Here is a 25,176-nt window from a genome sequence, read left to right as displayed (position 1 = left end):
TCCTGGCAGCTAGCACCCCCTGGCCAGCCCCAGAGGCACCATTCGCCTGGAGAGCTTGTAGCCAGGGCTGCTGCAACAAACAGCTGTGCAAGCCTTTGGGAGGCATAGATGTGAGAGGGCACCCCAGGGTGCCAGAGCACACTGGTTGAAAACCGCTGCTGTAGGGGATTGCATAAAGGCAATCAACAGGAATTTAGGAAATGGAAAAATATCAATCTTGGTCTAAATGTCAGTATTTTTATATTCCTATATTTATGTTCTTATAGTTTTTTAAAGTTTGCCTGTTCCCATCCCTCCTCTTCAGTTAAAGAGAGGGCAAAACATAGTGCATTTGTGTTGGGAGGCAAACAATCTAGGATAAGCAAGTTAATGTTATATTTTGCTGCTTTTCAAATCAAATCCTTTATCCCATTGCTCAGGAGAACCCTGAGAGCAGGGGAGAGGGCCTATTTTGTTCAAATCCATATGGAGCAGGCCAGTATATGACCTGAAGGGTGCCTCTTCCCTAATATACAGCAATCTATTGGATCATGAGGGGTGAGGGGTGCTAGAGGCCTTGGAACTGTATGGGAATCAGAATTCGGTCGCCCAAATACAGATCATAAATGGGAGGGTATCTGGAACACCCCCCCCCCCCCCGTTTCAAACCATCTCTGCTTGCTTACAGGAGGCCTTGCTCAAGGTCATCCTCCATCGGCCCTGGATACCAGTCAGGCTTGCAAAAATTAATCCCTCCCTTTCCTCTTTATGTTGGAAGGGTTGGGGAAAACATGGTTTATTTATTTGTGTTTTGTGGGAATGTCTCCATGTTAAAAACTTTTGGAATAGAGTATTCTGCATTATATCCACCATGATAAGCCAACCCCTTTCTCCAAATCCTGCCTTAGCCCTACTGTCTTTGGACATGAGCTCCATTCTCCACCACAGAGAACTAGACAGTTTCTTACTGACTGCAGCACAATTAGAGATAGCTCAGCAACGGAAGAACCAGACTGAAATACTCCTGAGCATATGGGGAAATAATACAGTATATGGAACACAGCAAAGTCTGAGGAGGGCAGACTTACATCTAAAGTCAATGGATAGGAACAAACACTATTAGATGTAATGCTAGATAAGTGTTTAATGATTCCTGTATTTGTTTAAAAACAAATAGAAAAATTGTTAAAAGTTTGGGCAACCAAAAGCCACTTGCTGTCTTCATGTGACATCTAGTGGTCACTGTGAAGATGACACCTTTCCTATGCTAGTGTATATTGTCTCCCTGCTTATTTAACTTATATGCAGAATTCATCATGTGAAAGGCTGGGCTGGATGAATCCCTAGCCGGAATTAAGATTGCCGGGAGAAATCTCAACAACCTCAGATATGCAGATGACACAACCTTGATGGCAGAAAGTGAGGAGAAATTGAAGAACCTTTTATTGAGGGTGAAAGAGGAGAGCGCAAAATATGGTCTGAAGCTCAACATCAAAAAAACGAAGATCATGGCCACTGGTCCCATCACCTCCTGGCAAATAGAAGGGGAAGAAATGGAGGCAGTGAGAGATTTTACTTTCTTGGGCTCCATGATCACTGCAGATAGTGACAGCAGTCACGAAATTAAAAGACGCCTGCTTCTTGGGAGAAAAGCAATGACAAACCTAGACAGCATCTTGAAAGTAGAGACATCAACTTGCCAACAAAGGTCCGTATAGTTAAAGCTATGGTTTTCCCAGTAGTGATGTATGGAACTGAAAGCTGGACCATAAAGAAGGCTGATCGCCGAAGAATTGATGCTTTTGAATTATGGTGCTGGAGGAGACCCTTGAAAGTCCCATGGACTGCAAGAAGATCAAACCTCTCCATTCTTAAGGAAATCAGCCCTGAGTGCTCACTGGAAGGACAGATTGTGAAGCTGAGGCTCCAATACTTTGGCCACCTCGTGAGAAGACTCCCTGGAAAAGACCCTGATGTTGGGAAAGATGGAGGGCACAAGGAGAAGGGGACAACAGAGGACGAGATGGTTGGATAGTGTTCTCGAAGCTACAAACATGAGTTTGACCAAACTGCGGGAGGCAGTGAAAGACAGAAGTGCCTGGCGTGCTCTGGTCCTTGGGGCCACGAAGAGTCGGACACGACTAAATGACTAAACAACAACAACATGCTAGTGGAATATATATGCAAGAAAATGTGCAGACTGGTTTTGGCTTGGGTGCGGTTCTGGGTTTAAGAACATAAGAGCCATGCTGGATCAGGCCACTGGCCCAACTTGTCCAGCATCCTGTCCTCACAGTGGCCAACCAGATAACCCCAATGGGAAGCACAAAAACAGGGCATGTTTGCAACAGCAAGACTTTCTTCACTTGTGATTCTCAGCAACTAGTATGTACAGTGGTACCTTGGTTACAGACGCTTCAGGTTACAGACTCCGCTAACCCAGAAATAGCACCTCGGGTTACGAACTTTGCTTCAGGATGAGAGAAATCGGTGGCAGCGGGAGGCCCCATTAGCTAAAGTGGTACCTCAGATTAAGAACAGTTTCAGGTTAAGAACGGACCTCCAGAACAAATTAAGTTCTTAACCCGAAGTACCAACTGTATTCAGAAGCATCACTGCCTCAGGCCAGGTTTTGCTGGGCTTGGATCCCGAGCTACAGAAAACTAATGGGAACCCTCAATGCTATGACTCACAAGGATGAACCAAATGGATTAGATTGGACTAAGGAAGCCATGCAGCGTTTTTGAGTGCATTAAGAGAGAATGAAGGTCCACTCCCGACTGCGGAGGCAGAGCATAGCCCTCACCATGAATTTGTCCCTTTTTTAAAGAAGTCATCTAAGTTGGTAGCCCTCACTGCCTCCTGCAGAAGGGAGTTCCATAGTTCAACTATGCGATGCATGAAGAAATACTTTCTTTTATCTGTCCTGAAGCTTCTTACATCCAGCTTTGTTGGATGTAAGAGAGGGAAACCTCCCCATCTGCTTTCTTCATGCCACACATAATTTTGTATATCAATATGTCCCCCCAACTTCCCTTTTCTCTTAACCAAAAAGCTCCAAATGCTGCAGCCTTTCCTCATAGGGGATTCGCTCCACACACCCTGATCATTTTGGTAGACTGTAGCTTTAGCTCAATCTCAGATACTGTACCTAAAAAATCTTGTGTTTGATTATCTTTTATTTGTTTGTTTTAAAGAGTTATATAGCGCTTGACTGTAATAACACCTCAGAGCGTTTTACAATTAGAATCAAAAGATTGCTAAAAAAATAGTTCAAAGCAACTATTTAAAGCATTCACAGATAATAATTAAATAAAATCAGCAGTAAGCGATTGGGGCATGGAAGCTCGCCGGGTTTGACTTTGGGGCCAGTCACTGCCTCTCTCAGCCTAAACTACCTCACAGGGTTGTTGTGAGGATAAGATGGAGGGGAGGGGAGAACCACCTATGCCACCTTAAGCTTCTTGGAGGAAATAATTCCATATACTGTATGGGGTTTTCATTGCCCCTCCCATCCCTTAGGTGAGAAAAAACCCCGCGGCTTCCAAGGCTCGTCTCTTTCGTCCCTAGTAAACGTCTCTCTACTCTAGCGCTATCTCTCTATGAACCCGGGGGCTGTAGCGTAGTTTCCGGTCTGTCGCTCTTCCTCCTCCACGTCGCCCCCTGACCCCGGAAGTAGGAGGGGCCTGTGAGGATGCCCGGTGTTGATGCTGGAATAAACATGGCGTTGTGCAGGAGCAGGAGAGGCGGTGGCGGTTCCTGCTTGGTTCCTTCGCCTAAGGCGGCGCTGATCCTGCTGGCGGCTCTGCTCCTGGGAGACCCCGCGCGGGCCCGAGTTCACCACCTCACTCTCAAAGTAGGCCCGCTGGAGAGGGGCAGGAGGGTTGGGGGAAAGGAGGGGGAGGAGAGAAAAGGAGATGAGCGAATCGGGCGGGTCACGGTGTGCCGAGGGTTGAAGCCGGCGAGGCAACTTCTTCCACCTTGCTAGGGCTGCGATCACTGTTTGCTCTTACTCGGCAGGAGACCCTTTGAAAGATAGTGGGCAGTGACCTCAGTAGGTTCTACTCTTGAGTAGGACTTCGTTGGATGAAGCCCATCCTTATCGTTATTGGTTTGTAGGCAGTGTTAAGGCTTACTCGAGAGGAAACCGTTGAAATCGGTGGGTAATGGATCGGAAATAACCAACAATAGTAATAATAATACTGTAATACCCAAGAGGAGACCTCTTGAAATTGATCCGTGTGGCTGACTCGGGGGTCACTGCCCTCCAGTGGGTATTGTAGGACTTAGATGGCTAGAACCTGTTTTTATTGGGTTGTAGCCAGAGTTAATGTTACTCAGTGCAGGCCCATGGAAATTGATGGTTATGACTGAGTTGGTGTCATTGATTTCCAGTAGGTCATCTCTGAGAAGGACTTAATGGGGTGGTTTTTATGAATTCATTTCAGTTGGGGGTTTGGCTGGGTTTTGATGCAGAAACTGCTTTGGCCACCCTGTATGATATCCCCTGGCAGAAGAGAGACATGGGAAATGCATCCCTGCCAGTTCTTTACCTTAATGGCTTTTGATACCATTGGCCATGGGTTCTTCTAGAGAAACTGTCTTGAGTTGTGGGTTGGGTGGTTCTGATTTGTGGTAATTCCAGTACTACTTGGATGGTTGTTTTCAGAGGGTAATGCTTGAGAAGTGCTTTTCGGCCACATGGAGCCTTCAATGTGGGGTACCTCAGAGTTTGGTTTCCCCCGCTTATGCTGATCAACATCTACGTGAAACTGCTGAATGGGGTCATCAGGAGTTCTGTCAGCAATATGCTGATGACACAACTCTACTTTTCCTTTACATCTGTAGGTGTGGCAGTGGATGTGCCAACAAACTGAAGCTCAATCCAGATAAAGCAGTGTTGTTGGGTGGTTCCCTAAGTCTGGATGGATAGGAGGTTGCCTGTTCCTGATGGGATTATACTCCTTCTGAAGGAGCAGGTATGTAGGTTAGGGGTCCTTCTGGACCTTTGATTTTGCTTGAGGTTCAAGTGGCCTCAGTGGCACAGAGTGCCTTCCATTAGTTTTGGCTGGTGGCGCAGCTGCGCCCCATCTGGACAGGTATAGCCTAACTTCTGTCGCCTATGCTCTGGGACCCTCTAGGTTAGACTAATTCAATGCATTGTACATATGGGGTGCCTCTGAAGACAGTTTGGAAACTTCAGCTGGTGCAGAGTTCAGTGGGGAAGGACATATTGCACCAATCCTGGCCCACCTGCAGTGACTGCAAAGTAGTTTCTGGGCACAATTCAAAATGCTGGTTTTGACCTATACAGTCTTAAATGGCTCAGGATCACACTATGTCAAGGACCATCTCTCCCCATCGGTGTTCAAAATTAGCCAGGTGCCTGGTGCATTTGCACCTGGCTATCAACCACTTGTGACCAAGCGAAGATGCCTGGGTGCCAGAATGGTGCCTGACATCTCCACCATCTGAAGGTGCATGCCTGAGGATAATTGGATCTGGACTGTTTTTACACACTAATACCACATCCTGTAGAATTCTATTATGCTTTATCTGTACATTTGGAATGAGTTTCATGAATCAGAATGCTTTTTCTGTGCAGCCTGAGCAGGAGCAGTGACCATTAAGAAAAAGAGGTAGGAATAGGCCAGTATATATGTAGACTGTCCCTGGATCACCTCAAAGCTGTATAGCTGCTTCTTGGGAGAAAAGCGATGATAAACCTAGACAGCATCTTAAAAAGGAGAGACATCATCTTGCCAACAAAGGCCCGTATAGTTAAAGCTATCGTTTTCCCAGTAGTGATGTATGGATGTGAGAGCTGGGCCATAAAGAAGGCTCATCGTTGAAGAATTGATGCTTTTGAAGTATGGTGCTGGAGGAGAGTCTTGAGAGTCCCATAGACTGCAAGAAGATCAAACCTATCCATTCTTAAGGAAAACAGCCCTGAGTGCTCACTGGAAGGACAGATCCTGAAGCTGAGACTCCAATACGTTGGGCCACCTTAAGAGAAGAGGTGGAAAAGTCCCTGATGTTGGGAAAGATTGAGGGCAGAAGGAGAAGGGGGCGACAGAGGACGAGATGGTTGGACAGTGTTCTCGAAGCTACCAGTATGAGTTTGACCAAACTGTGGGAGGCAGTGAAAGACAGGAGTGCCCGGCGTGCTCTGGTCCATGGGGTCACGAAGAGTTGGACACGACTAAATGACTAAACAACAACAAAGGAAGTCAGACCTACCTCTGTGTGGAGGGACCTGCCACAGAGAAGGTGCTGTCCTGTCACAGTTCAGAGTGTCCAGAAGCTCAGATATTTGGGGCTTAAGTGGTTTAGGGCTCTAAACCCTAATCTGAACACCTTAAATTGGGCCTGGAAACAAATGAGTAACTTAGATATGTTAAGTTCAATGGATCGATGGTGAATAGGACTAAGTTGCATGCAACCTATTCTTTTTGTTACCAATATAATTAAAAGTTATTTGTGTTTAGTATTTGGGATGATAATGAGCATTACAGTAAGCCTGCAACTTATGTGGAGGTTATTTTTCAGGTATCGCACCAAAAGCCAAAATTGTATATAATCAAAACACATTGGGTTCAATGTTGGGTGGGATTACCAAAGTTATTTTTTCAAGAATTCTGTCCTCTTTCAATTTTTTTTTTTTTTTTTGCCACCCACTTAAAGCTGAACGTGCACAAGTCAAATATGCATAAGTTACAGGTGTGGTTAGTTTGAGACTTTGTAGGTAGCTGCTGATATGCATATGGACTTAGGTGCTGTGGTTATCATGTGCATGTCCATTGCCTACTCATCTAGTTATTATGTGCGTGTCTCTGGTTTTGCAACCTGAGGATATGAACAATTGCTTGAGCCACTTCAGAACCCTGTGTTGTCAATAGAATTGGGAAATGTGGGTTATCCTGCCTTAGCTAGGGCTGTGCTTCCCTAGAGGACTCTTGTTCGGAGTCTGGGTGTTCTCCGGGAACCATCAATGAGCCTGGGTATCCAGATCTTGGCAGTAGACTGGAACGCCGTAGGATAGCAGAGGTGTTAGATCTGGCCATGATAATGTGCCTTAGTTACATCTAATGTGGACTGCTCTAATATGTTCTGTGCAACTCTGCCTTTTCAACTGTGTTTGGAAACTTGAAGCTCTCTCTGAATGCTGCAGAAAGGTGTTGAATGGGAAGAGTTACAAGAACTTGTGTGGCTCTCTTGGGGCAGAGCTCAAAGTGTTGTTCACGACCTGGAAAGTTCTAGAAAGACCAGGTTACTCTCTACTTTCTTATCAATGAGCCTGCCTTTGAGATCTTCCAGAAAGTCCTTCTGCCAATTCTTCTAGTATCCAAGGCACATGTGGCAGGGATGGGCCTCTTCAGGGGTTGTGCCCAGCCATGGAATTACCTTCCTATCAATCTCCTTCTGCTCTCAGGAAAAGACTTTATTCAGGTAGTCATTTAGCCTTTCATGCTGCTTTGACTCTTTTTCCCATTTATGGCTTGTTGTACTGTGGCTGCTGTTAGGTGTTTGTTTATCTGTTGCTTTTTAAAAAATATATTATTTTTTAAAGTCAATGTAGATAGTACTGAGCCTGACCAAAGGTTTGGCTCATAAGGGAAATTCTTATTCTTTAAGAAATAATGATGAAAGACCATTTCTGTCCTGTCCTTCCTCTTAGGAGCTCAAGACCGTGTACTTCATTTTTTCCTCTATCACCTCCCCACCTCATTTTATCCTCTTTATCCTAACCTCTAGGACTGGTCAAACGATCACCTTTCAAGATTCTTGGCAATGTAGGGGACTTGAATATTAGTCTCTGTCACACACCCCTCCCCAAACCCTCACAACAATCCTTTGAGGAGGTAAGGCTAAGACAGTGACCAGTTACTCAGTGAGCTTCATAGCCAAATGGAATTGGAACTTTGGGGTTTCCCACCTTGGTGTTACTTATACACAAACACCATTAATGAGGGCTATTGTACAGTAAGTTCAGATCTTTGAAAGTCCTCTAAGTTCAGGATATCAATTATTTTATCTTATGGCAGCTAATAGCACCAAACTTTTAAGATGGTAAAGCGCAGGATGATATGAACCTGCCTTATCTGGGAAAGGGCTCAGTGGTGGAGCATCTGCTTTGCATGCAGATGGTTGCAGGTTCAACTCATGGCATCTCTTGCTAGGGCTGGGAGAGGCTGCCTGACTGAAACTCTGGAGAGCTGCTGTCAGTGAGTGTAGACAGTATTGGACTAGGTGGATCCAATGATGGGACTCAGTTTAAAGCAGCTTCCTATGCACACTGAGTCAGGCTGTTGGTCCATCTATCTCAGCATTGTTTACACTTAACTAGCAGCAACACTCCAGGGTTCAGAACTGATTCTTTCCTGACAATGCCAGGGCCTAAACCTGGAGCCTCCTGCATCCAGATCATGCAGTGTAATGTGTAGACAAGCCTACAATATAGGGGTTCTAAAATATGCTTCAATCCAGGTCACATCCATGCTTTACATTTAATGCACATGGCTTTTCTGAAAGAATCAAGGGAACTGTAGTTAACCACTCAGAGTTGCAATTTCCAGAGGTCTTAACAACCTACAGTTCCCAGGACTATTTGGAGGGTAGGTCACATGTTGGACTTTCTGCATGCAAAGCTGGTGCATCCCCCTAAAAATAAAGGAAGATTCTAGTCTTTGCAGTTTGTACTTCTGGAGAAAGGGCTTAGTGAATCTGGGAAGCTGCCTTATAGCTCAGTATTGTATATGGCAGCTCTCCAGGGTTTCAAGCAGGGAATGGATATGGTGGGGATTGAACCTGGGACCTTCAGTATGCAAGGCAAAATGCCCCACCACTGAGCTGTGGCTATTCCCTGGATCCGCATACATAATAAAAATTGGGGGTAGCCAGTGTGGTACCTTGCATATCTTGTGGTCTCCTATCAGTCCCAGCCGTAACGACTAGTGGTCAGGGATGGTGAGGGCTGGAGGCCAGGCTTCAATGCCGGTGGTCAGGGACATTCCATAGTGTTGGAACCCTGACTAAGAAGGCCCTGCCCTTTGTAAGCTGAGCTTCATTCCATGATGTGGCATGTGTTGAGCTAAGCATACCAGAAGATGTGGGTGGCCTTGTTTGCCATCATCTTAGGCAGTGTTATAATTGCACCCATTACAAGCTTGTTTCATCCCCTCCCATTTCTTGTTCCGTTTTCTCAAAAGCTGTCAGGAAATACCAGGCAACAAAAAAGCTTACGCATTCTTTAGATCAGGGCTCAGTTGAGCAATGTCCCTTTTAGCGGGTCATTTCCTTCTGTTGTAAGGACTAGTGCATAATGCCTCAAACTGGAAAACTGCAGCTGAACATAAGCTTCAGGTTAATTTGCCTTCTCCAAACTCACCTTGTCTTTGTTCTCTTCATTACACAGGGACAAAAGAAATAAACATGTAAGCTATTGGGCATTCTGTAAATCAGGGGTGTGGAAACTTTTTGAAGATGAGTGAGTGCCCCATTCCCTTCTGGACAACATTCGGGGGGCTTCATGCCAATGGTGGGCTTGGCCAGAGGCAAAAGTGGGCCAAGCCATGGATGTGACTCACCCACCTGCCAGCCAATCAAAGCTTGGAGATTTTTATACATACAGAGAAATGTGAGGGCCTGGAAAAAAACCCAGAAAAATTCGGGAAGAAATTGCAAGAAACTGGAGTGCAAATATTTCTTTGCTTCAGTTTCACGTCAGCTTCTCAGTTGTTTGTTTCTGACACGCCCTTGTTTCCCCTAATGTTTTCTGTCTGCTCCTCCTCCAGCCTTTGCATCTCCATGTCATACACACATCTCCATCCTCCACTGAGGTAATCAAAAGGCATTGTCACAGTTCAAGGGTGTTCCAGCCAAGCAAAAGCACTTGAGAAGAGTGTGAAGGGGTGTGGCCTGGGGAAAGGGGTGTGGCCCAGGAAGTGTACTGGGAGCCAGATAGAGAGGCCTAGAGGGCCGCTTCTGGTCCCCAGACCTGAGGTTTTCCCACCCTTACTGTAATCAACTTCCTAGGGATGTTTGCTTAACAGTAATGTTGAAGTTTACAAGCATAATTTCTCTCTCCCAGTGCTTTGTTGTTTGCTACTTCTAACTTTGTCAGCATTGCAGGAATGCAACCCTCTGTCTGAAAACTGTTCTCCACTCCTAGAAGCCATTATTTGGCTTTCTGTGTTGTATAAACAAGGCTACTGTTTACTGTTCTGGTTGCAGCACCTCAAAAAGGATTTTGTAGAGCTGGGATGGGCCACTAAACTGATTAAGGAGCTGGATCAACTCCTCTGTGAGGAAAAGTTACAACTTTTTGAAGCTTCCAATTGGGGCATCTGGTTGGCCACTCTGAGAGCAGGAGGCTGGACTGGAGGAACCTTTGGCTTGAGATTCAATCAAGTACAGTGGTACCTCGGGTTACATACGCTTCATGTCACATATGCTTCAGGTTACAGACTCCGCTAACCTAGAAATAATACCTCAGGTTAAAAACTTTGCTTCAGGATGAGAACAGAAATCATGCTCCAGCAGCGCAGCAGCAGCAGGAGGAGGAGACCCCATTAGCTAAAATGGTGCTTCAGGTTAAGAACAGTTTTAGGTTAAGAACGGACCTCCGGAACGAATTAAGTACGTAACCAGAGGTACCACTGTACTTGTTTTGCTTTTTGTTCTTGCAGACTTCTTCGCCTTAGTTCTTGCAGTCTGCTGCACCTTATGTCAAGCGACCTGAGGTCATGTCAGCAGGAAGTCAACAATGTTGGTCTTAGGTACACATCCACGTATGATGTTTTTTCCTTTTGGAATTTTAACAGGTACAGCTTAGCACACTGTGCTGAGAGGTAAAGCATTTGCTTAAATTAGCTCTATTCCAATTGGAGGTTAAAACTATGAGAGCTGGGCTGGAGGACTCTTGTTCCCTTTCCCTTTGGCCCCAGGCAGCAGGAATAATGGCGTCCAACAACATCTGCAGAAACTCAAGTTCATCACCTCTGTTTTAGAGGATAGGGCTGTAGCTGAGCACTAGAGCCTCTGCCTACAAGCAGAACGTCCTGAGTTCATCCCTGGTGTCTCCCGGTAGAGCTGGGAATACTCTTTGCCTCTGAAATGATGGAGAGATGCTGCCAGTCAGTATAGGCAGTACTGAGCTGGACTCACCAATGGTCTGACTCGGTATAAGGCAGCTTCCTACATTCCTGTTTGACTCTGCATTTTATTCAGAACCATGAGGACTACAATGTGGTAGTCCTGACGTTTTTGGGAAGTTCATTGACTACAGACAAACGTCTTTGACAGACAGTTAAAAGAAGAGAAACATAGTGATTCCACTGTTCTCCTTCGCATTTTAAAGGAACAAATATTGACAAAATATCTGAAAAAGGAAACTTTGTTGTTAGATCTGCTTTTAAAAGAAATAAAAAAAAAGAAAAGAGATGGATACAAATAGAAGTTCTTCCCCTAGAGGGAGCCTGTGAAACTGTTACTAAATTTGAACCGGGGAGCTCTGCAGCTGCAACAGATTAAGATCATGGGAATAGACTTCTGACCTTGTATAACAATGTATTCAGAAGCTCTGGTGCGTGCTTTCTGCAAAACAAGTGCCTTATTGGAACAGTTACATGAGAAGACGGACTTGATGACTGTTGCGATCAGAAATTTTGAACAGGTAGTGAGTAACTATATAGAACCCACCCAGGAACCAACTCAGGAGTGTGCTCTGACAGATCAGATGAGGGAGGAGGATGTTGCTGAACCTCGGGTGTCAGAGATGAAGCGAGCTGTGGTCCAGCAGGAACATGAGTTGTTGGATCTGACAAATTAACTTGGAAAAAGCCAGATTTGGAGAGATAGAGTTTTGTTTGGTTTGGAAATGGGGGGTTGGATAGACCCCCCTATGCAGGGATGTTTTGACTTTTCAAGTCTGGCAATGGGCCGCGAGATGTTTGGGGTTGTGGGGGTTCTTAACTCTGGAGGGACTTTGAAACATGTTTTTAAATACCACATGGAGTTTAGTGTGGACTATGGAAAAGGGGCTGATTTGTCGAGAAGGGACAAAAATACTGTCAAGTTGGAGTTTCCACGAGTGAAAGGAGCAGGAGACAAAGTAAAGTACAGGTATAAATATGAAGAAGATCTGCGGAAGGGACATGGAAGAGACTTAAGGGCCTCGGACATAAAATTACCAGGTTAATGAGCTAGATGGATGGGATAGAAAGGACTGACAAAACCCGGGACCAGGAGGAAGAGACATTGGATGAAGATTGGAAGAAAGTTTTAAATTTTTTTTTTATTAGGGTTGTCTTATAAAATTGATGAATGTTAGAAAAATGTTGGAACGAAATTATTTGGCTTTAGCAGAAATGTTAAAAGAATTATGTAAGAATATGTTATGGTTATGAGAAATTGGTATAAATAAGATCTAAGTTTTAAGTTTTAGGGTCTTTTATAGTAAGATAAGGTTAAAATAGATTAAGGTAATTTAATGACAGAATATTATGAAAAATGGAAAGGATTTGCTGTGATAATTAACAACTAGAATACAAAAAAGGGGAGGAGTGAGGAGGTCGATGAAATAAGGCAATGACAGTTAAGGATTTGGGAATATTGGATTTGTTTTTAAATTTTTGTGGCTTATTTTTGCTTTTTGATTGTGATGTGTTACGTGTTTTGTTGTTGTTTTTTGATTTTGATTTTTATCAATTTGTATTGTTTGATTGTGGTTTGTTTTTCTTTTGTTTTTCTTTTGTTTTTCCCCTTCTTTTTCTCTTTGTTTTTCCTGTAATTTAAAAATTCTTAATAAATATCATTTTTTAAAAAAAGAAAAAGACTGCAATTCTGTGCAGACTTGGGAGTGAGCCTGATGGACTCTGAGTAACATAGTGGCACTGTAATGAAAGCTGAATCCTGTATTGATCTGATTAGCCACTGTAGGAAGAACAGTATGTGGACCAGAATAGCCAATCTGTGTGATTCAGTGGGTCTGTGCAATGCTCTGTATATAACATATCCCATGGAGCACACCGGGACTTTCCTAGTGATTTTGCAGAGAGACTGTAGCTCAGACTGGATTATTGTAACTCGCTCTACGTGGGGCTGCCCCTGAGACTGACCCAGAAACTCCAGCGGGTGCAGAATGCCGCAGCGAGACTCCTTACGGGGTCTTCGCTGCGGGATCACATTCATCCGGTGCTATACCAGCTGCACTGGCTCCCGGTGGAGTACAGGATCAGGTTTAAGGTGCTGGTTTTAACCTTCAAAGCCCTATACGGCCTAGGACCCTCGTATCTACGGGACCGCCTCTCCTGGTATGCCCCACAGAGGAACTTACGGTCTTCAAATAAAAACATCTTGAAGGTCCCAGGCCTCAGAGAGGTTAGGCTGGCCTCAACTAGAGCCAGGGCTTTTTCGGCTGCGGCTCCAACCTGGTGGAACGCTCTGTCACAAGAGACAAGGGCCCTCCAGGACTTGACATCTTTCCGCAGGGCCTGCAAGACAGAGCTGTTCCACCAGGCCTTTGGTCAGGGCGCAGCCTGACTCCCTCCTTTGGCAATCTTTACAATACTTTAGTTTATGGTTGCCATCAATTTTGATTTTAATTAATTCTTTGATGTTTTTATAATGTTGCACTATTTTAGTGTTGTTAGCCGCCCTGAGCCCGGCTTCGGCTGGGGAGGGCGGGATATAAATAAAATTTATTATTATTATTATTATTAACTGTAGAGTGTTTGTTTGATGTGCAAATAAAATGGCTGTTGTACCACTGGTGTGGCCAGGCTTCTGTATCTTTGCTTGCAGTGGCAAGTGCACCCCAGCCTTTCTCCCAACTTTGGCATTGCTGAGATGAATAGTGCCCCAGGAGATGTGAACAGTGATCCCAGGTGGGATATTTGGTTGTGGCAGGCTTGACATTGAAGGTGGCCACTGGGTAGGCGTGTTCCGTGGAGTCCCTCACACACATGCAGGACCACCTTGGAAAGCACCTACCACCAGAGAGGATGTTTTGTTTTTCCCCCCTTTCACTGTTGCACAATTCCATTGGCAAATTCTCTTTCCATGAGTGGGGAACCTTCTTGGCCAAGATGCTGGAATCTCTTCACCTTCAAGGGCAGGATTCTGGTGGACCACAGCATATGAAGCCCCTCTGGTTCAGTTCTTTGGAGCCTTGTGCATTTATTATTTTCATTTATTTATTATTGCATCTATATCCCACCTTTTTCTCCAAGGAGGTCAAGGTGGCATACAAGGTCTTCCTCCTCATTTAATCCCCAGAACGATTCTGTGAGGTAGATTAGACTGAAAGAGGCAGTGACTGGTCCAAGTGAGTTTCATGGCCGAATGAGGATTTGAATCCTGGTCTCCCTGGCCCTAGCCTGACACACTAAACACTGTACCACGCGCTCTATTATTATTCATTAAACCTATTAGCCCCTTTTAAAAATGAAAATAACTGTTTAATTTAAGGCACTTATACACTGCTTAACTGCTAGCATTTGGGTGTGTGACATGCTTAAAAATAACTATACAGAGAACAAAATGATAAAAAAGTAACGCCGTTTGTTAGGAGGTTTGCCATGGTCTTCTGATCCTCATATGCATGATTGGTGAGCTGGTATTGTGGTTTGCCAAGCTGCAAGTACAGACATGCGCCATTAAGCAAGAGTATGGATGGGGTAAACGAAAGTAGATGTGTGAGGCTGATGCTTGAAAGTAAAACTATGTTGACTTTATTTTTCTCCCTTGTCAGTTTCCTCCATCACATCTTACTCATTTCCCTAGCTGGCCTGCAGTTCTTTCTCAGAAGTTGCAAAACACTTGTAACCGAAACCGTAGAATAATGGGCTGCATAGATAATATATACATTTGAAATCTCAATGTGGTTCTATGACTAATTCAGTCTTGTGAAATTCAACGGCTGGGTGTGGGGAGAGACCAATCCAGCCAAAAGTTAAGCATTTTAAAAATCCTATTAATGGTAAATTGACATGCTTATATTGCTTAAAATAAGGGTTTGAACTGATAGTTAATGCATTTCCTTTTTTATTTCCTGGTCTGTGATTCCCCCACCCCAAGTTATTGTATTACATGTATATAGTTCTTGTCTGAGCATCCTTGGACTCCCCTCCCCCCCTCACCAAATATTTTATTGTTTTCACATATTTATAGAAGAAGCAATTATCAGTGTTCAACAATCCCCCCTCCAGAAGCACCGAATTTATATTTAATTACATTTAACTTTCAAGTCATTTCAGTTTTTAAACAAAGGTGTAATTTCTTTCACAAGTTGCCATGTGTGCTTGGAGGCCTATAATCATGTTCTGTTGATTTTTCATGTGTAATAAAACTTTGCTAGGTTGATTGAAAAGTAGTGGTTTTCTTGTCCGGCTCTCTCGAACTTCTTTATAATGGCAGGTATAGGGTTTACCAGTAGGTGTTCTTTATAAACTGCTTAGAGGTCTTCTGTTGAGCAAGTGGCATATAAATTGTTTTCAATTAAAAAAAAAAAAGACTATGCAAGGTTGATTGAATTCTTCCCTCTGTCTATTTTGAAAAAAGGATGGTGGCTATGAGTCAAAGCAAGTTATTTCTTCAGACTTTAGCTGTGATATGTGGTTAGGGTTTGTAAGAATTCCTCACTCTTTTAATATATATATATACACACATATATGCATACACAGACAAGTGCACACACACGCTAACTGACCCAGTGATTTCAGGAATCCCCAAAGGACGTGAAGAGAAAACCCTCCCCTGCTGTTGACCCCCAATAGGTGGCTTTCTTAGGTAAAGGTAAAGGTACCCCTGATCATTAGGTCCAGTCATGACTAACTCTGGGGTTGCGGCGCTCATCTCGCTCGAAGTAAGTAAGTAAGTAAGTAAGTAAGGCTTTCTAAAGTAGTGGAAAATGCAGGTTCAGCATTCAAAACTTTGACACATTCCCATGCTCTTGTTAATAATTGTTTAAAGATCCCCCCATGCATCCAGACTTGGCTTTTGTGTGTGTGGATATGCCCCCATGGGCGTTAGCCACCATTTCCAGTCCTGTTTCATGAAATCCTTTAGTTCCCTCATTGTACACGGGCTGTGGTGATGTTGCCCCCTGCTGATTAAAACCAGAAAGTGTTGATCTTCAGATTTCAAGTGCTCCAAGGTTGCTCTTGTTTGTGTCTCAGTGATAAATCTAGCGGGTGTCTTAAGAACCTCTGTCTCTGTAGCGAGTCCTGGACATTTCACATGTAACTGATTTCCATTGAGTAAATGTAACACACTTCTTAACTGGAAGTAATGGCCAGACAAACAGCGCTGCAAATATTGGACATCCATCAGCAAGCCAGGTGTGTGCACTTGAGGTTGGGTGTGTGTGGGAAAACAGAACCATGAGGTGTATCTTGGGCAGGGCAGATTGTCATTTGAATGAATCGCTCCTTGTCCGCCTTCCATGGCGCAGGCAGAGACTTGCAGCTGTGGTTTTATTTTGCATTTCTTGGGTTGCTGGTGCAGACGTAACATAGCAACACATGGTGTTCTCCAGATGTTCATCAACTGGCTCGGGCCTGATGGGAGTTGGAGTCCAACAACATCTGAAGCAGCACCAGGTTGTTGAAAGCTGGTACACCTGTCCCTTTTGGAGGGGGTGGCCAGTATGGTGCCTTCTAGATGTGACCTTTTGGCCAGGCTGCCTGCAGCTGATAGTAGCTGGAGTCCAAACAACAACTACAGGACATCAAGCTGCCCTGCATTGCTTTTATATATTTACTGCATTTATATCCTAACTTTTTCTCCAATGAGCTCAAGGTGGCATATGTTTCTTTTTCTCCCTCATCTAATCCCCACAAGAATCCTGTGAGGTAGGTTAGTCTGAGAGAGGCAGTGACTGGCCCCAAGTTCACCCAGCGAGCTTCATGGCTGAGTGAGTATTTGAACCCTGGTCTCTCTCAGGTTCTAGTACAGGGGTTGGCAAAGTTTACCTCTCCTGGGCCGGTTCATTCCAGTGGAGATCCCTCCGTGGGCCAGATTGTGTGCCCATGATTTTTGGCGTCTGTGCAGATGAGATTTTTGGTGCTGCAGAAGCGAGTCCCCATGCTGTGCTGTTTTAGCGCAGCGGGCGGGGACTCACTGAGTGGGCGGCTCGGTTTGAGGGTGGCTTGTGGGCCAGTTAAACGACCCCCGTGGGCCACTTGTGGCCCATGGGCCTTAAGTTGCCAACCCCTGTTCTAGTATAACACACTAACCATTGCACCAGTGACAGGCTGCAAGAGCCTATGCTCCCACCTCTCTAGAGTGCCATTCTTCTCTCCCTCAGTGGACTTGACCAGGTTAACAGGTATGTCAGTACCACCTTTTAAACCAAGGTTGCCACTAACCAGTTTCCCTCTCAACCAGGGTTTGCTAACTAGTTTCAAACCCTGGTTTTCAAATCCTTCTTCAAGGCAAACCCAGATTGACAGTAACCATTGTTAAGGTGAATACAAATGAATGGAGGACATCATGTTTGTGGAGAGCACATTATCCTGGAGCCTATCCCCCATTATACCTTTAACCACAATGAGGCTAAGACTATAATTATATCATGGTTTTGCCCATTCTCCTCCTCTGTCTCCTAATGGCATCAAAGCCCAAGGCGGCTAGAACGTGCTGCTCATATTTTTCTTATGATTGACCAGATGGTTCCCCTTCAGGAATCTTTGGCAATGCCTGCCTAATTCTGATAATTTCCTTCAAATCCTTCAAGTATACTTCAAGCTCCACTTGATTTGGAATTCTTCCTGGCTTGGACTTTCCCTTTGTGGGCTTGGTAAAGATACATCATTGGCTTAGGGGGCTGTTCAGAAGCTTCCATTCAGGGGGCTCTGGGCACTTAGTGCTTCAGTGTCAAAGCATTTAATATATGTTTGGATTGCAAATAGTGCCTGAGTAAAACTTAGCTAAATACCACCCACAATTTCTTCCCCTCCTTGGCAAAGAGCAGTATGAATGGTAGGAAGAGCATTGAGGTGTGTAAGGAACTGCACTGAACTGTCAACCTGTGCATCAGCATGCAAAACGATTAGCTGTCTGCAATAATTGGGAACAACCAAACAGACCCAGAATAGGCTGCCTTGCCTTTCAGAAGCTCTGCCCAGCCCAAGCACAAGAATCTGCCTATAGTCTGCTAAGTAACCAATTGTTTTACATGTCGCTTCTCTTCTGCTGTGGGGAGAGGACTCTACAGCCTTAAGGACTAAGGGCATTGCCCATATGTAAAAAAAATCTAAGGTTATCAAGATCTGATGCACTTCCAGGCGGTATGGAATGGTAGATAACAAGAAGTCCCTTCTTTGGGTCCCTTTGCCGTATTGGGTATGGTGTGTAGGCTACTGGGGTGACTATTATTTGTACTTGGTAAACTACTTAGAAACTTATTTTGGTGTTAATCAGTATATAAATTAATATAAAGTAAATGATTTTATAAAGTTGTCCCTTCGATGCGGTGAAGGTATCCTGTCCCCTTAGCAGAAAAACACCCCCAAAGCATAATATGTCCCCCTCCATGTTTAACAGTGGGGATTGTGTTCTTGGTGTCGTAGGCAGCATTCCTCCTCCTCCAAACATGGCAAGTTGAGTTGATGCCAAAGAGCTCGATTTTGGTCTCATTTGACCACAACACTTTCACCCACTTCTCCTCTGGGTCATTCAGATGTGCATTGGCAAACTGCAGATGGGCCTGTACATGTGCTGTCTTGAGCAAGGGGACCTTGTGGGCTCTGCAAGATCTCAGTCCTTCACGGCGTAGTGTGTTACCAACTCTTTTCATGGTGACTATGGTCCCAGCTGCCCTGAGATCATGGACAAGTTCCCCCTGTGTAGTTGTGGGGTGCTTCATCACTGTTCTCCTGATCATTGCAACTCCACGAGATGAGATCTTGCATGGAGTCCCAGACCAAGGGAGGTTGACAGTTATTTTGTGTTTCTTCCGTTTGCGAATTATTGCACCAACTGTTGTCACCTTCTCACCAAGTTGCTTGGCAATAGTCATGTAGCCCAGTCCAGCCTTGTGCAGGTCTACAATCTTGTCCCTGACATCCTTGGACAGCTCTTTGGTCTTGGTCATGGTGGCTAGTTTGGAATCTGCTGGATTGATTGCTTCTGTTGACAGGTGTCTTTTGTACAGGTACTGTAACGAGCTGGGATTACAGGTAAGACCTCTCCCTAACAGCAGGTGCTTCTAATCTCAGCTCGTTACATACAGTGAAGATACCAGGTAGCCTGACATCTGGCTGGTTGATAGGGGATCAAATACTTATTTCACTCATTATAATGCACACCAGTCTCTGACTTTTGTCTTCTGGGTTTCTGGAGTTTTCCTGTTGTTATTCTGTCTCTCACAGCTGCAATAAACCTACTATTAAAATTATGGACTGGTCATTTCTTTGTCAGAGGACAGACGGGCAAATTTAGCAGGGGATCAAATACTTTCCCCCCTCACTGTAGGTCTAGCCTCATCCTCATCCTCCCTCCCTGTTGAGTTCTAAAAGGTGTAATACTGAGACTGAGGATCAGGAAGCTGCCATGCAGGGTCACCCTTATAGAGGCAAGCAAAAAGGGGCTGGCTGTTGGTAGACTTATCCATAGAATTGTAGAGTTGGAAGGGACCCTGTGGATCATCTAGTCCTACCTTCTGCATTGCAGGAATATGCAGCTGTCCTATATAGGGATTAAACCTGTGACCTTGGTGGTATCAGCACCATGTTCTAACTAACTGAGCTATGCTGAAACACTTGAGGTCCATGGGGCAGCATCCCACCTGCCCAATTGCCCCCCTCTTCTCCTTGAATGACAAGGCATTCACCAACCCCAGTGACAAGCACCCTCCCTGCCCATCCCTGCATCAGCTTGCCTCACTGCAGCTTGAAAAGAAGCCCTGTTTCCTTTTTTCCAGGAAGACGTACGTCAGAAAGTCCATCTGAACACCTTCGGCTTCTTCAAAGATGGCTTCATGACGGTCAACGTACACAACCTCTCAGTAAAACCAGTCGGAGTGGGTGTCAAAGACTACCTGGTAGGCATCCCTTTTGTATTTTGCACCCCAGCTGAAGGAATACCCCCCATGCCTTCATGGAAGGGTTGAGCAGTCAAAGGGAGGGTCATGTATTGGGATCAAACACCACTTGGCCCTTTGCAAAGGTCTATCCTTTCGAGCCAGAAGTGGTGGTGGGAGCCTTTGACTTTCCAGATGCTGCTGGACTTCAATTCTCATCAGACTCGGGTAACTAACATCCAGGGGTGATGGGAGTTCCTAGAATTGTAGAGTTGGAAGGGACCCCAAGGGTTATCTAATCCAACCCCTGCAGTGCAGGAATCACAGCTACAGAATCCTTGGCAGATGGCCATCCAACCTTCGCTTAAACACCTCCAATGACAGTGCCACTTTCTGAGAGGGGCATTGTTGTTGTTTTTAATTTCATTTATGTACTGCTTTAGCAAAGTTTTTCTAATATGAGAAATGGCTGCTTTTATCAAGAAGTATAAAAAGCTTGATTGCTTTTTTTTTTAACACATACTTAAAATCTGTTGAAAACCTTAAATTTTAATGCTTCTTTCTTTGAAAAAAAAATGTATGTGCTTTTTTCTTTTTTAGGTGGGATTCAGTTTAGACCGAACACGGAATGATGGATTCTCCACCTATCTGGTAAGGGCATAGGTTGAGCACATTCTAGCTCAGACAAGACCAATTAGAACGCCCAAATTTATCATTGTTTTCTGCTGAGTTCTTTTGGCTAATGAAGAAGAATGCTCTGCCTTGTACAAATTCATCTTGGACACAACATGGACTGAGGTGACAATGTATTGGTAGTACCTCCTTAGATTTATGTCTGCTTCTCTGAAAAGTGATGTTATTGCTACGTGAAAACCTCTGGTGGACCTATCCAGCTGTAAAAGGGAGAGAGAGAGAGAGAGAGAGAGAGAGAGAGAGAGAGAGAGAGACTTTTCGGACAGAAGTAGCAGAGAGAGAGAAGTATAGGATCCTAAACTATGTTTATTGTCTATATAGATGGAGAAAATGCCAGGAGTGTTTGCAAACCTGTAATCACTTATTTGATGGTCGGAGCATGCCTAGTTACTTCACAATGATAGAAAATTGTCTTGTCAGTTATAGAGAACTGGTACCAAAAATTGCTGTAATTATGGCAGTTTCTGAGAAGCTTACTCATTATCTGCGCACCTTGAGAGGGCAAACAGAACTTGAAAACTATGCAGCAAGTGATGGAATTTTGTATTACATTTGTAGTCGATAACAAGACCTAGAAGGCCACAGGTTCCTGTACCCACATTAGATGCTTTGGGTGGCTCTTGTTCCTGCCTCGTGTCGCCCAAGATCTCTGGTTTGCTTGTTTTTTACAAGCAAGCAGTACGTACGTTTTATTAAATAAATAAATGTAAATATAACAACTTTCTGGCTTTTATGCACTCTTAAATTTGTTTGGAGAAATTTGCAAGTAATTTGATTTTCGTCCTTTGTTTTGGTTTTATGTATTCCTTGTTTGAATTCAGAATAAAGAATGAATAATAATAAAAATATTGACAAGCAAACTCCATAGGCCATTTACTTCCTCCCCTGATGCAAGAAGGTGGCAGGTGTTTGGAATCATCAGCTTTTGCTTACTCCTTCTTCTCCAGGATGAAGAAATGGAATATTGCATTTTGAATAAAACACCGGACCATGACATCTCAGTCACCCGTCTGATACTGGACTTCACAAAGAAGATGTAAGAGACGCTTCTCATATCTCTCCATTCTCTCACCCGCCACCCCCAATTTGGAGCCTGTAGCAGAAAGCATAGGCTCTGGGAAACAAAATTACAGCCCAGGGGCCTCGTTCCCTCCTGGGGAACATTCCAAGGGCCCCATACCAGTCGTGAGCGGGGCCAGAAATAAAGGTGGGCAGTGCAACGGCTATGACATCATATGCAAGGTCCATCTAGCTTGACATTGTCTACACTGATTGGCAGAAGTATTCCGGGTTTTCAAGCAGTAGGATGGACATTCCAGACACTACGTGGAGATGTTAGGGTTTGAACCTGGGGCCTTCTGCATACAAGGTAGGTGCTCTGCCCCTAGGTTACAGGCTTTTCTTATATAAATAAATAAAATAAACAATACAAAAAATGTGCACCCTACCCCAGACACCATTATTTATCATAATTATCCAAGTTTCCAAAAATTTAACACTTCTTGAGATGGTTTGACCCCTTTCTGCTTTAACAATACAAATTCCACAAATGCCTTCCACATTTCCTCAAAATAATTTCTCTTCCATATTCCCCTTCTCTGATGGCACACATGAATTTATCATTAATCTCTACGTTCCACACTTTATGCCATTCTTCTATTTGAAATCTACCTTGCTTGACCAAACTGCGGGAGGCAGTGGAAGACAGGAGTGCCTGGCGTGCTCTGGTCCATGGGGTCACGAAGAGTCGGACACGACTAAATGACTAAACAACAACAAACCTTGCTTTAGGTGCAGTCTTTACTTCTACAGGGTGAGTCTTTTAAAAGAGGCTCTGTGGAACATGTGTACTCTGTATCTATGAGGCCTCTTTTAAAGGACTCACCCTGTATATAATAGGCTGGTTTCTACACACCCAAGCTTGGCCCTGAAACCCCAGAGAGCCACTCATTGTAGACAGTTCTGCCCTAGATGGACCAGTGTTCTGACTTGGCATAAGGCAGCAGTTTCCAGGGTTCCAGTGTCATTGCATATATTTTTTCTACCCATATAAATATTTTTGTGCTATTAAATCATTCCCTCTTTCTCCCCAGTGTGCAAGTCAAGCCCAAATCCAATATTCCCCAGTTGCCAGAAATTGTATTTGATGACGCTGATGGGAGTGTGAATGCGGGAAGCAAGCAGAATTCAGGTAAGTCTCTCCTACCCGCACTCCTATGGCTGGCCATTAATTTAATGAACAGCTTCAGTTGCATGCTCTATATCACAGTCCTGTGTTTTATCAGGAAAAGGTGCATGTCAATGGCCTGTCAGTAGAGTTCACTACCGCAATGCAACTACTGGTTCCAGTGACTTTAGAAATGGATTTGGCCTAGTTGTCTGTCAGTGGCAGTTAGCTGTCCTGGCTGTACAGAACCTGCAGGAGAAAATGCCAGAATTAGCCTTCTTCGATCTCTTTTACTGGGGGAAATCAAAACTTTTTGCTGACAGGGGCCCATCTTCGTTCAGCATCCTTTTCTCGCAGTGGCCAACCCCCTGCCTCTTGCTCTAAGCAGGACCCGAGCAGAGCACCACTTGCCCCAGCAGAAATGTTACGCCATGTACTGTAAGAGGAACACAGTGAAGAGTTTTCCTGCATTTTGTGCTCTCAGTAGAACCATAAGAAGAGCCTTCTGGGTCAGGCCAATGACCCATCTAGTCCAGCATCCTCTTCTCACAGTGGCTAATCACTGGGAGACCTATATGAGAGAACCACAAGCAGGACTCAAGCAACTGGTACGCAGGAACATTGCTGTCTCCAATTACAGAAGCAGGGCATAGCCATCATAGCTGGTAGCATGAGAGCGCTGAGCACATAGGACTGATAGTCTCAGTAGTGCAGACCACCATGTAAATGACCAAGGTCCCTGTTCTCACTCTTGTGTGTTTTATTCCTCTAGATCCTAAGCAACCACAATCCAAGCAAAACGTGACAGAACTCCAGGTAAGAGAGTGTTGCCTTATTTTGAATATTATTATTATTATTATTATTATTATTATTATTATCATTATTATATAGAATATGTAGCAACCAGGAACAGAATGGACATACACAAAACAGAAAAATGTAAGAACAAGTACACCATCCAAAGAATGTGAAGAGCATAAGGGAAAAGGGGAGAGCCAAATACTGAAATTATCATCTAAAAAGAGTCATAGGGTAATAGAACTGTGAAGCTGGAAGGGATCCCCCAAGAGTCATCTATTCCAACTCCCTGCAATGCAGGAATCACAGCTAAAGAATCCCTGACAGATGGAACTCAACATCCGTTTGAAAACCCTCCAGTGAAGGAGAGTTCAGCACCTTTTGCGCAGCCAGTACAGGGATGAATCACAGAATCGTAGAGTTGAAGGAGAGTTTGAACCTAGCGACAAACACTGGTTTGCCATCCCTGGCATTGCACAGTTCTGGGGATGGTCAGAACTTTAATGCTGTTGCGCTGTGTAACATGCCCTTTATATGACTGCTGTTCACAAGGCAGGAGCAGCAGGGCCTTTTTTGTGTCCCCCCCCCCATGTAATGCCCTCCCTAGCGAGGTGTGTCTGCCTCTCTGTCAATATTCAGTTTCGGGAGGGGTTTGAAAACAGCTCTGTTTACCCAAACTGAGGAACCCTGTTCCTGGCAACCCTGAGGATGGAAGAATCTTTTTAGCTGTAACTTCTTTTAGAAAGTTTTTAACTAACTCCCTTTTCAATGTTTTTGATTGTAATTGTTTTTAGAATGTTTTGATCTGCTTTTGCTTGTTTTTGATTTTAAATTGTGTGCCTCTTTACCACCCTGGGCTCCTTGGGGAGGAAGGGTGAAATACAAATTCAGTTAACAACAACTTTTTGCATATCTTAAGGCTGCTCAGATGAGGGTGGTTTTGCAGTTAGCATTTTCTTTGACGAATTCAACCTGTTCCTAGTGAATTGGCAATAGCTTGACTTTGTCTCAATTGCTTCTTGATCCAGTTGCCGCCAGAGAAGACACATCCCATCCAGAGCAAAGATGGTCACTATTCATTCCAGGTCAGTGCTCCTGAAACATAAGTCGGGTGTGTGAGTGTTTGCTTTGCTGGAAGTTGCCTAAAATACCACTTTCTCATCTTAAACTTGAACAATCACCAAAATCTGCTTCAAAAGCCTTTCTTGGGGCCCAGAAATCCGAGATTTTGGAAATGCTTCATTTTTGCCATTAATGACATTACAGTTCTTTGTATCTTTATTGTTATGAATTACATGGGGGTTGCTTGATTTTGGTGTCCACTCGTTGAGATGTTTTCATTTATTGTTTATGACTTTTTAAAAAATGGTTACATTTTTGTGATTGTTAAGGTGAATTATTCAACTTCTTCAGTGTGCTAAGCTGCCATTAGTATTGTTTTAACTGTGGAAAGGTGGTGTACAGATAAGTGATGGTGAGAAATGGACAGGAAGCCAGTGCCATTGGTGCATAATCA

General features: G+C 44.2%; 1 protein-coding gene across 3 annotated transcripts in view; it reads left to right on the top strand.

Annotated features, from left to right (window-relative positions):
• Positions 1-3,636: 3,636 nt before the first annotated feature.
• GPR107 (G protein-coupled receptor 107) overlaps positions 3,637-25,176 on the top strand; it is a 52,986-nt gene continuing 31,446 nt past the window's right edge. For 2 of the 3 annotated variants that reach the window (XR_013981401.1, XM_080989860.1), the window contains exons 1-7: positions 3,637-3,835; positions 19,904-20,023; positions 20,603-20,653; positions 21,643-21,731; positions 22,789-22,886; positions 23,635-23,678; positions 24,689-24,745. Coding sequence is in view for 1 of the 3 variants with exons in the window: in XM_080989860.1 (XP_080845986.1) it covers positions 3,674-3,835; positions 19,904-20,023; positions 20,603-20,653; positions 21,643-21,731; positions 22,789-22,886; positions 23,635-23,678; positions 24,689-24,745 (621 nt within the window). In the remaining 2 variants the exon portion in view is untranslated. The remainder of the gene's footprint in view (positions 3,836-19,903; positions 20,024-20,602; positions 20,654-21,642; positions 21,732-22,788; positions 22,887-23,634; positions 23,679-24,688; positions 24,746-25,176) is intronic. The other variant, XR_013981402.1, reaches the window with a different exon arrangement.

This window comes from Podarcis pityusensis (genome assembly GCF_964106645.2).
Source record: "Podarcis pityusensis genome assembly, chromosome: Z".
NCBI lineage: Eukaryota > Metazoa > Chordata > Lepidosauria > Squamata > Lacertidae > Podarcis > Podarcis pityusensis.
The sequence above is the reverse complement of the archived record's forward strand: the minus strand, read 5'-3'. Positions and strand labels throughout refer to the sequence as shown.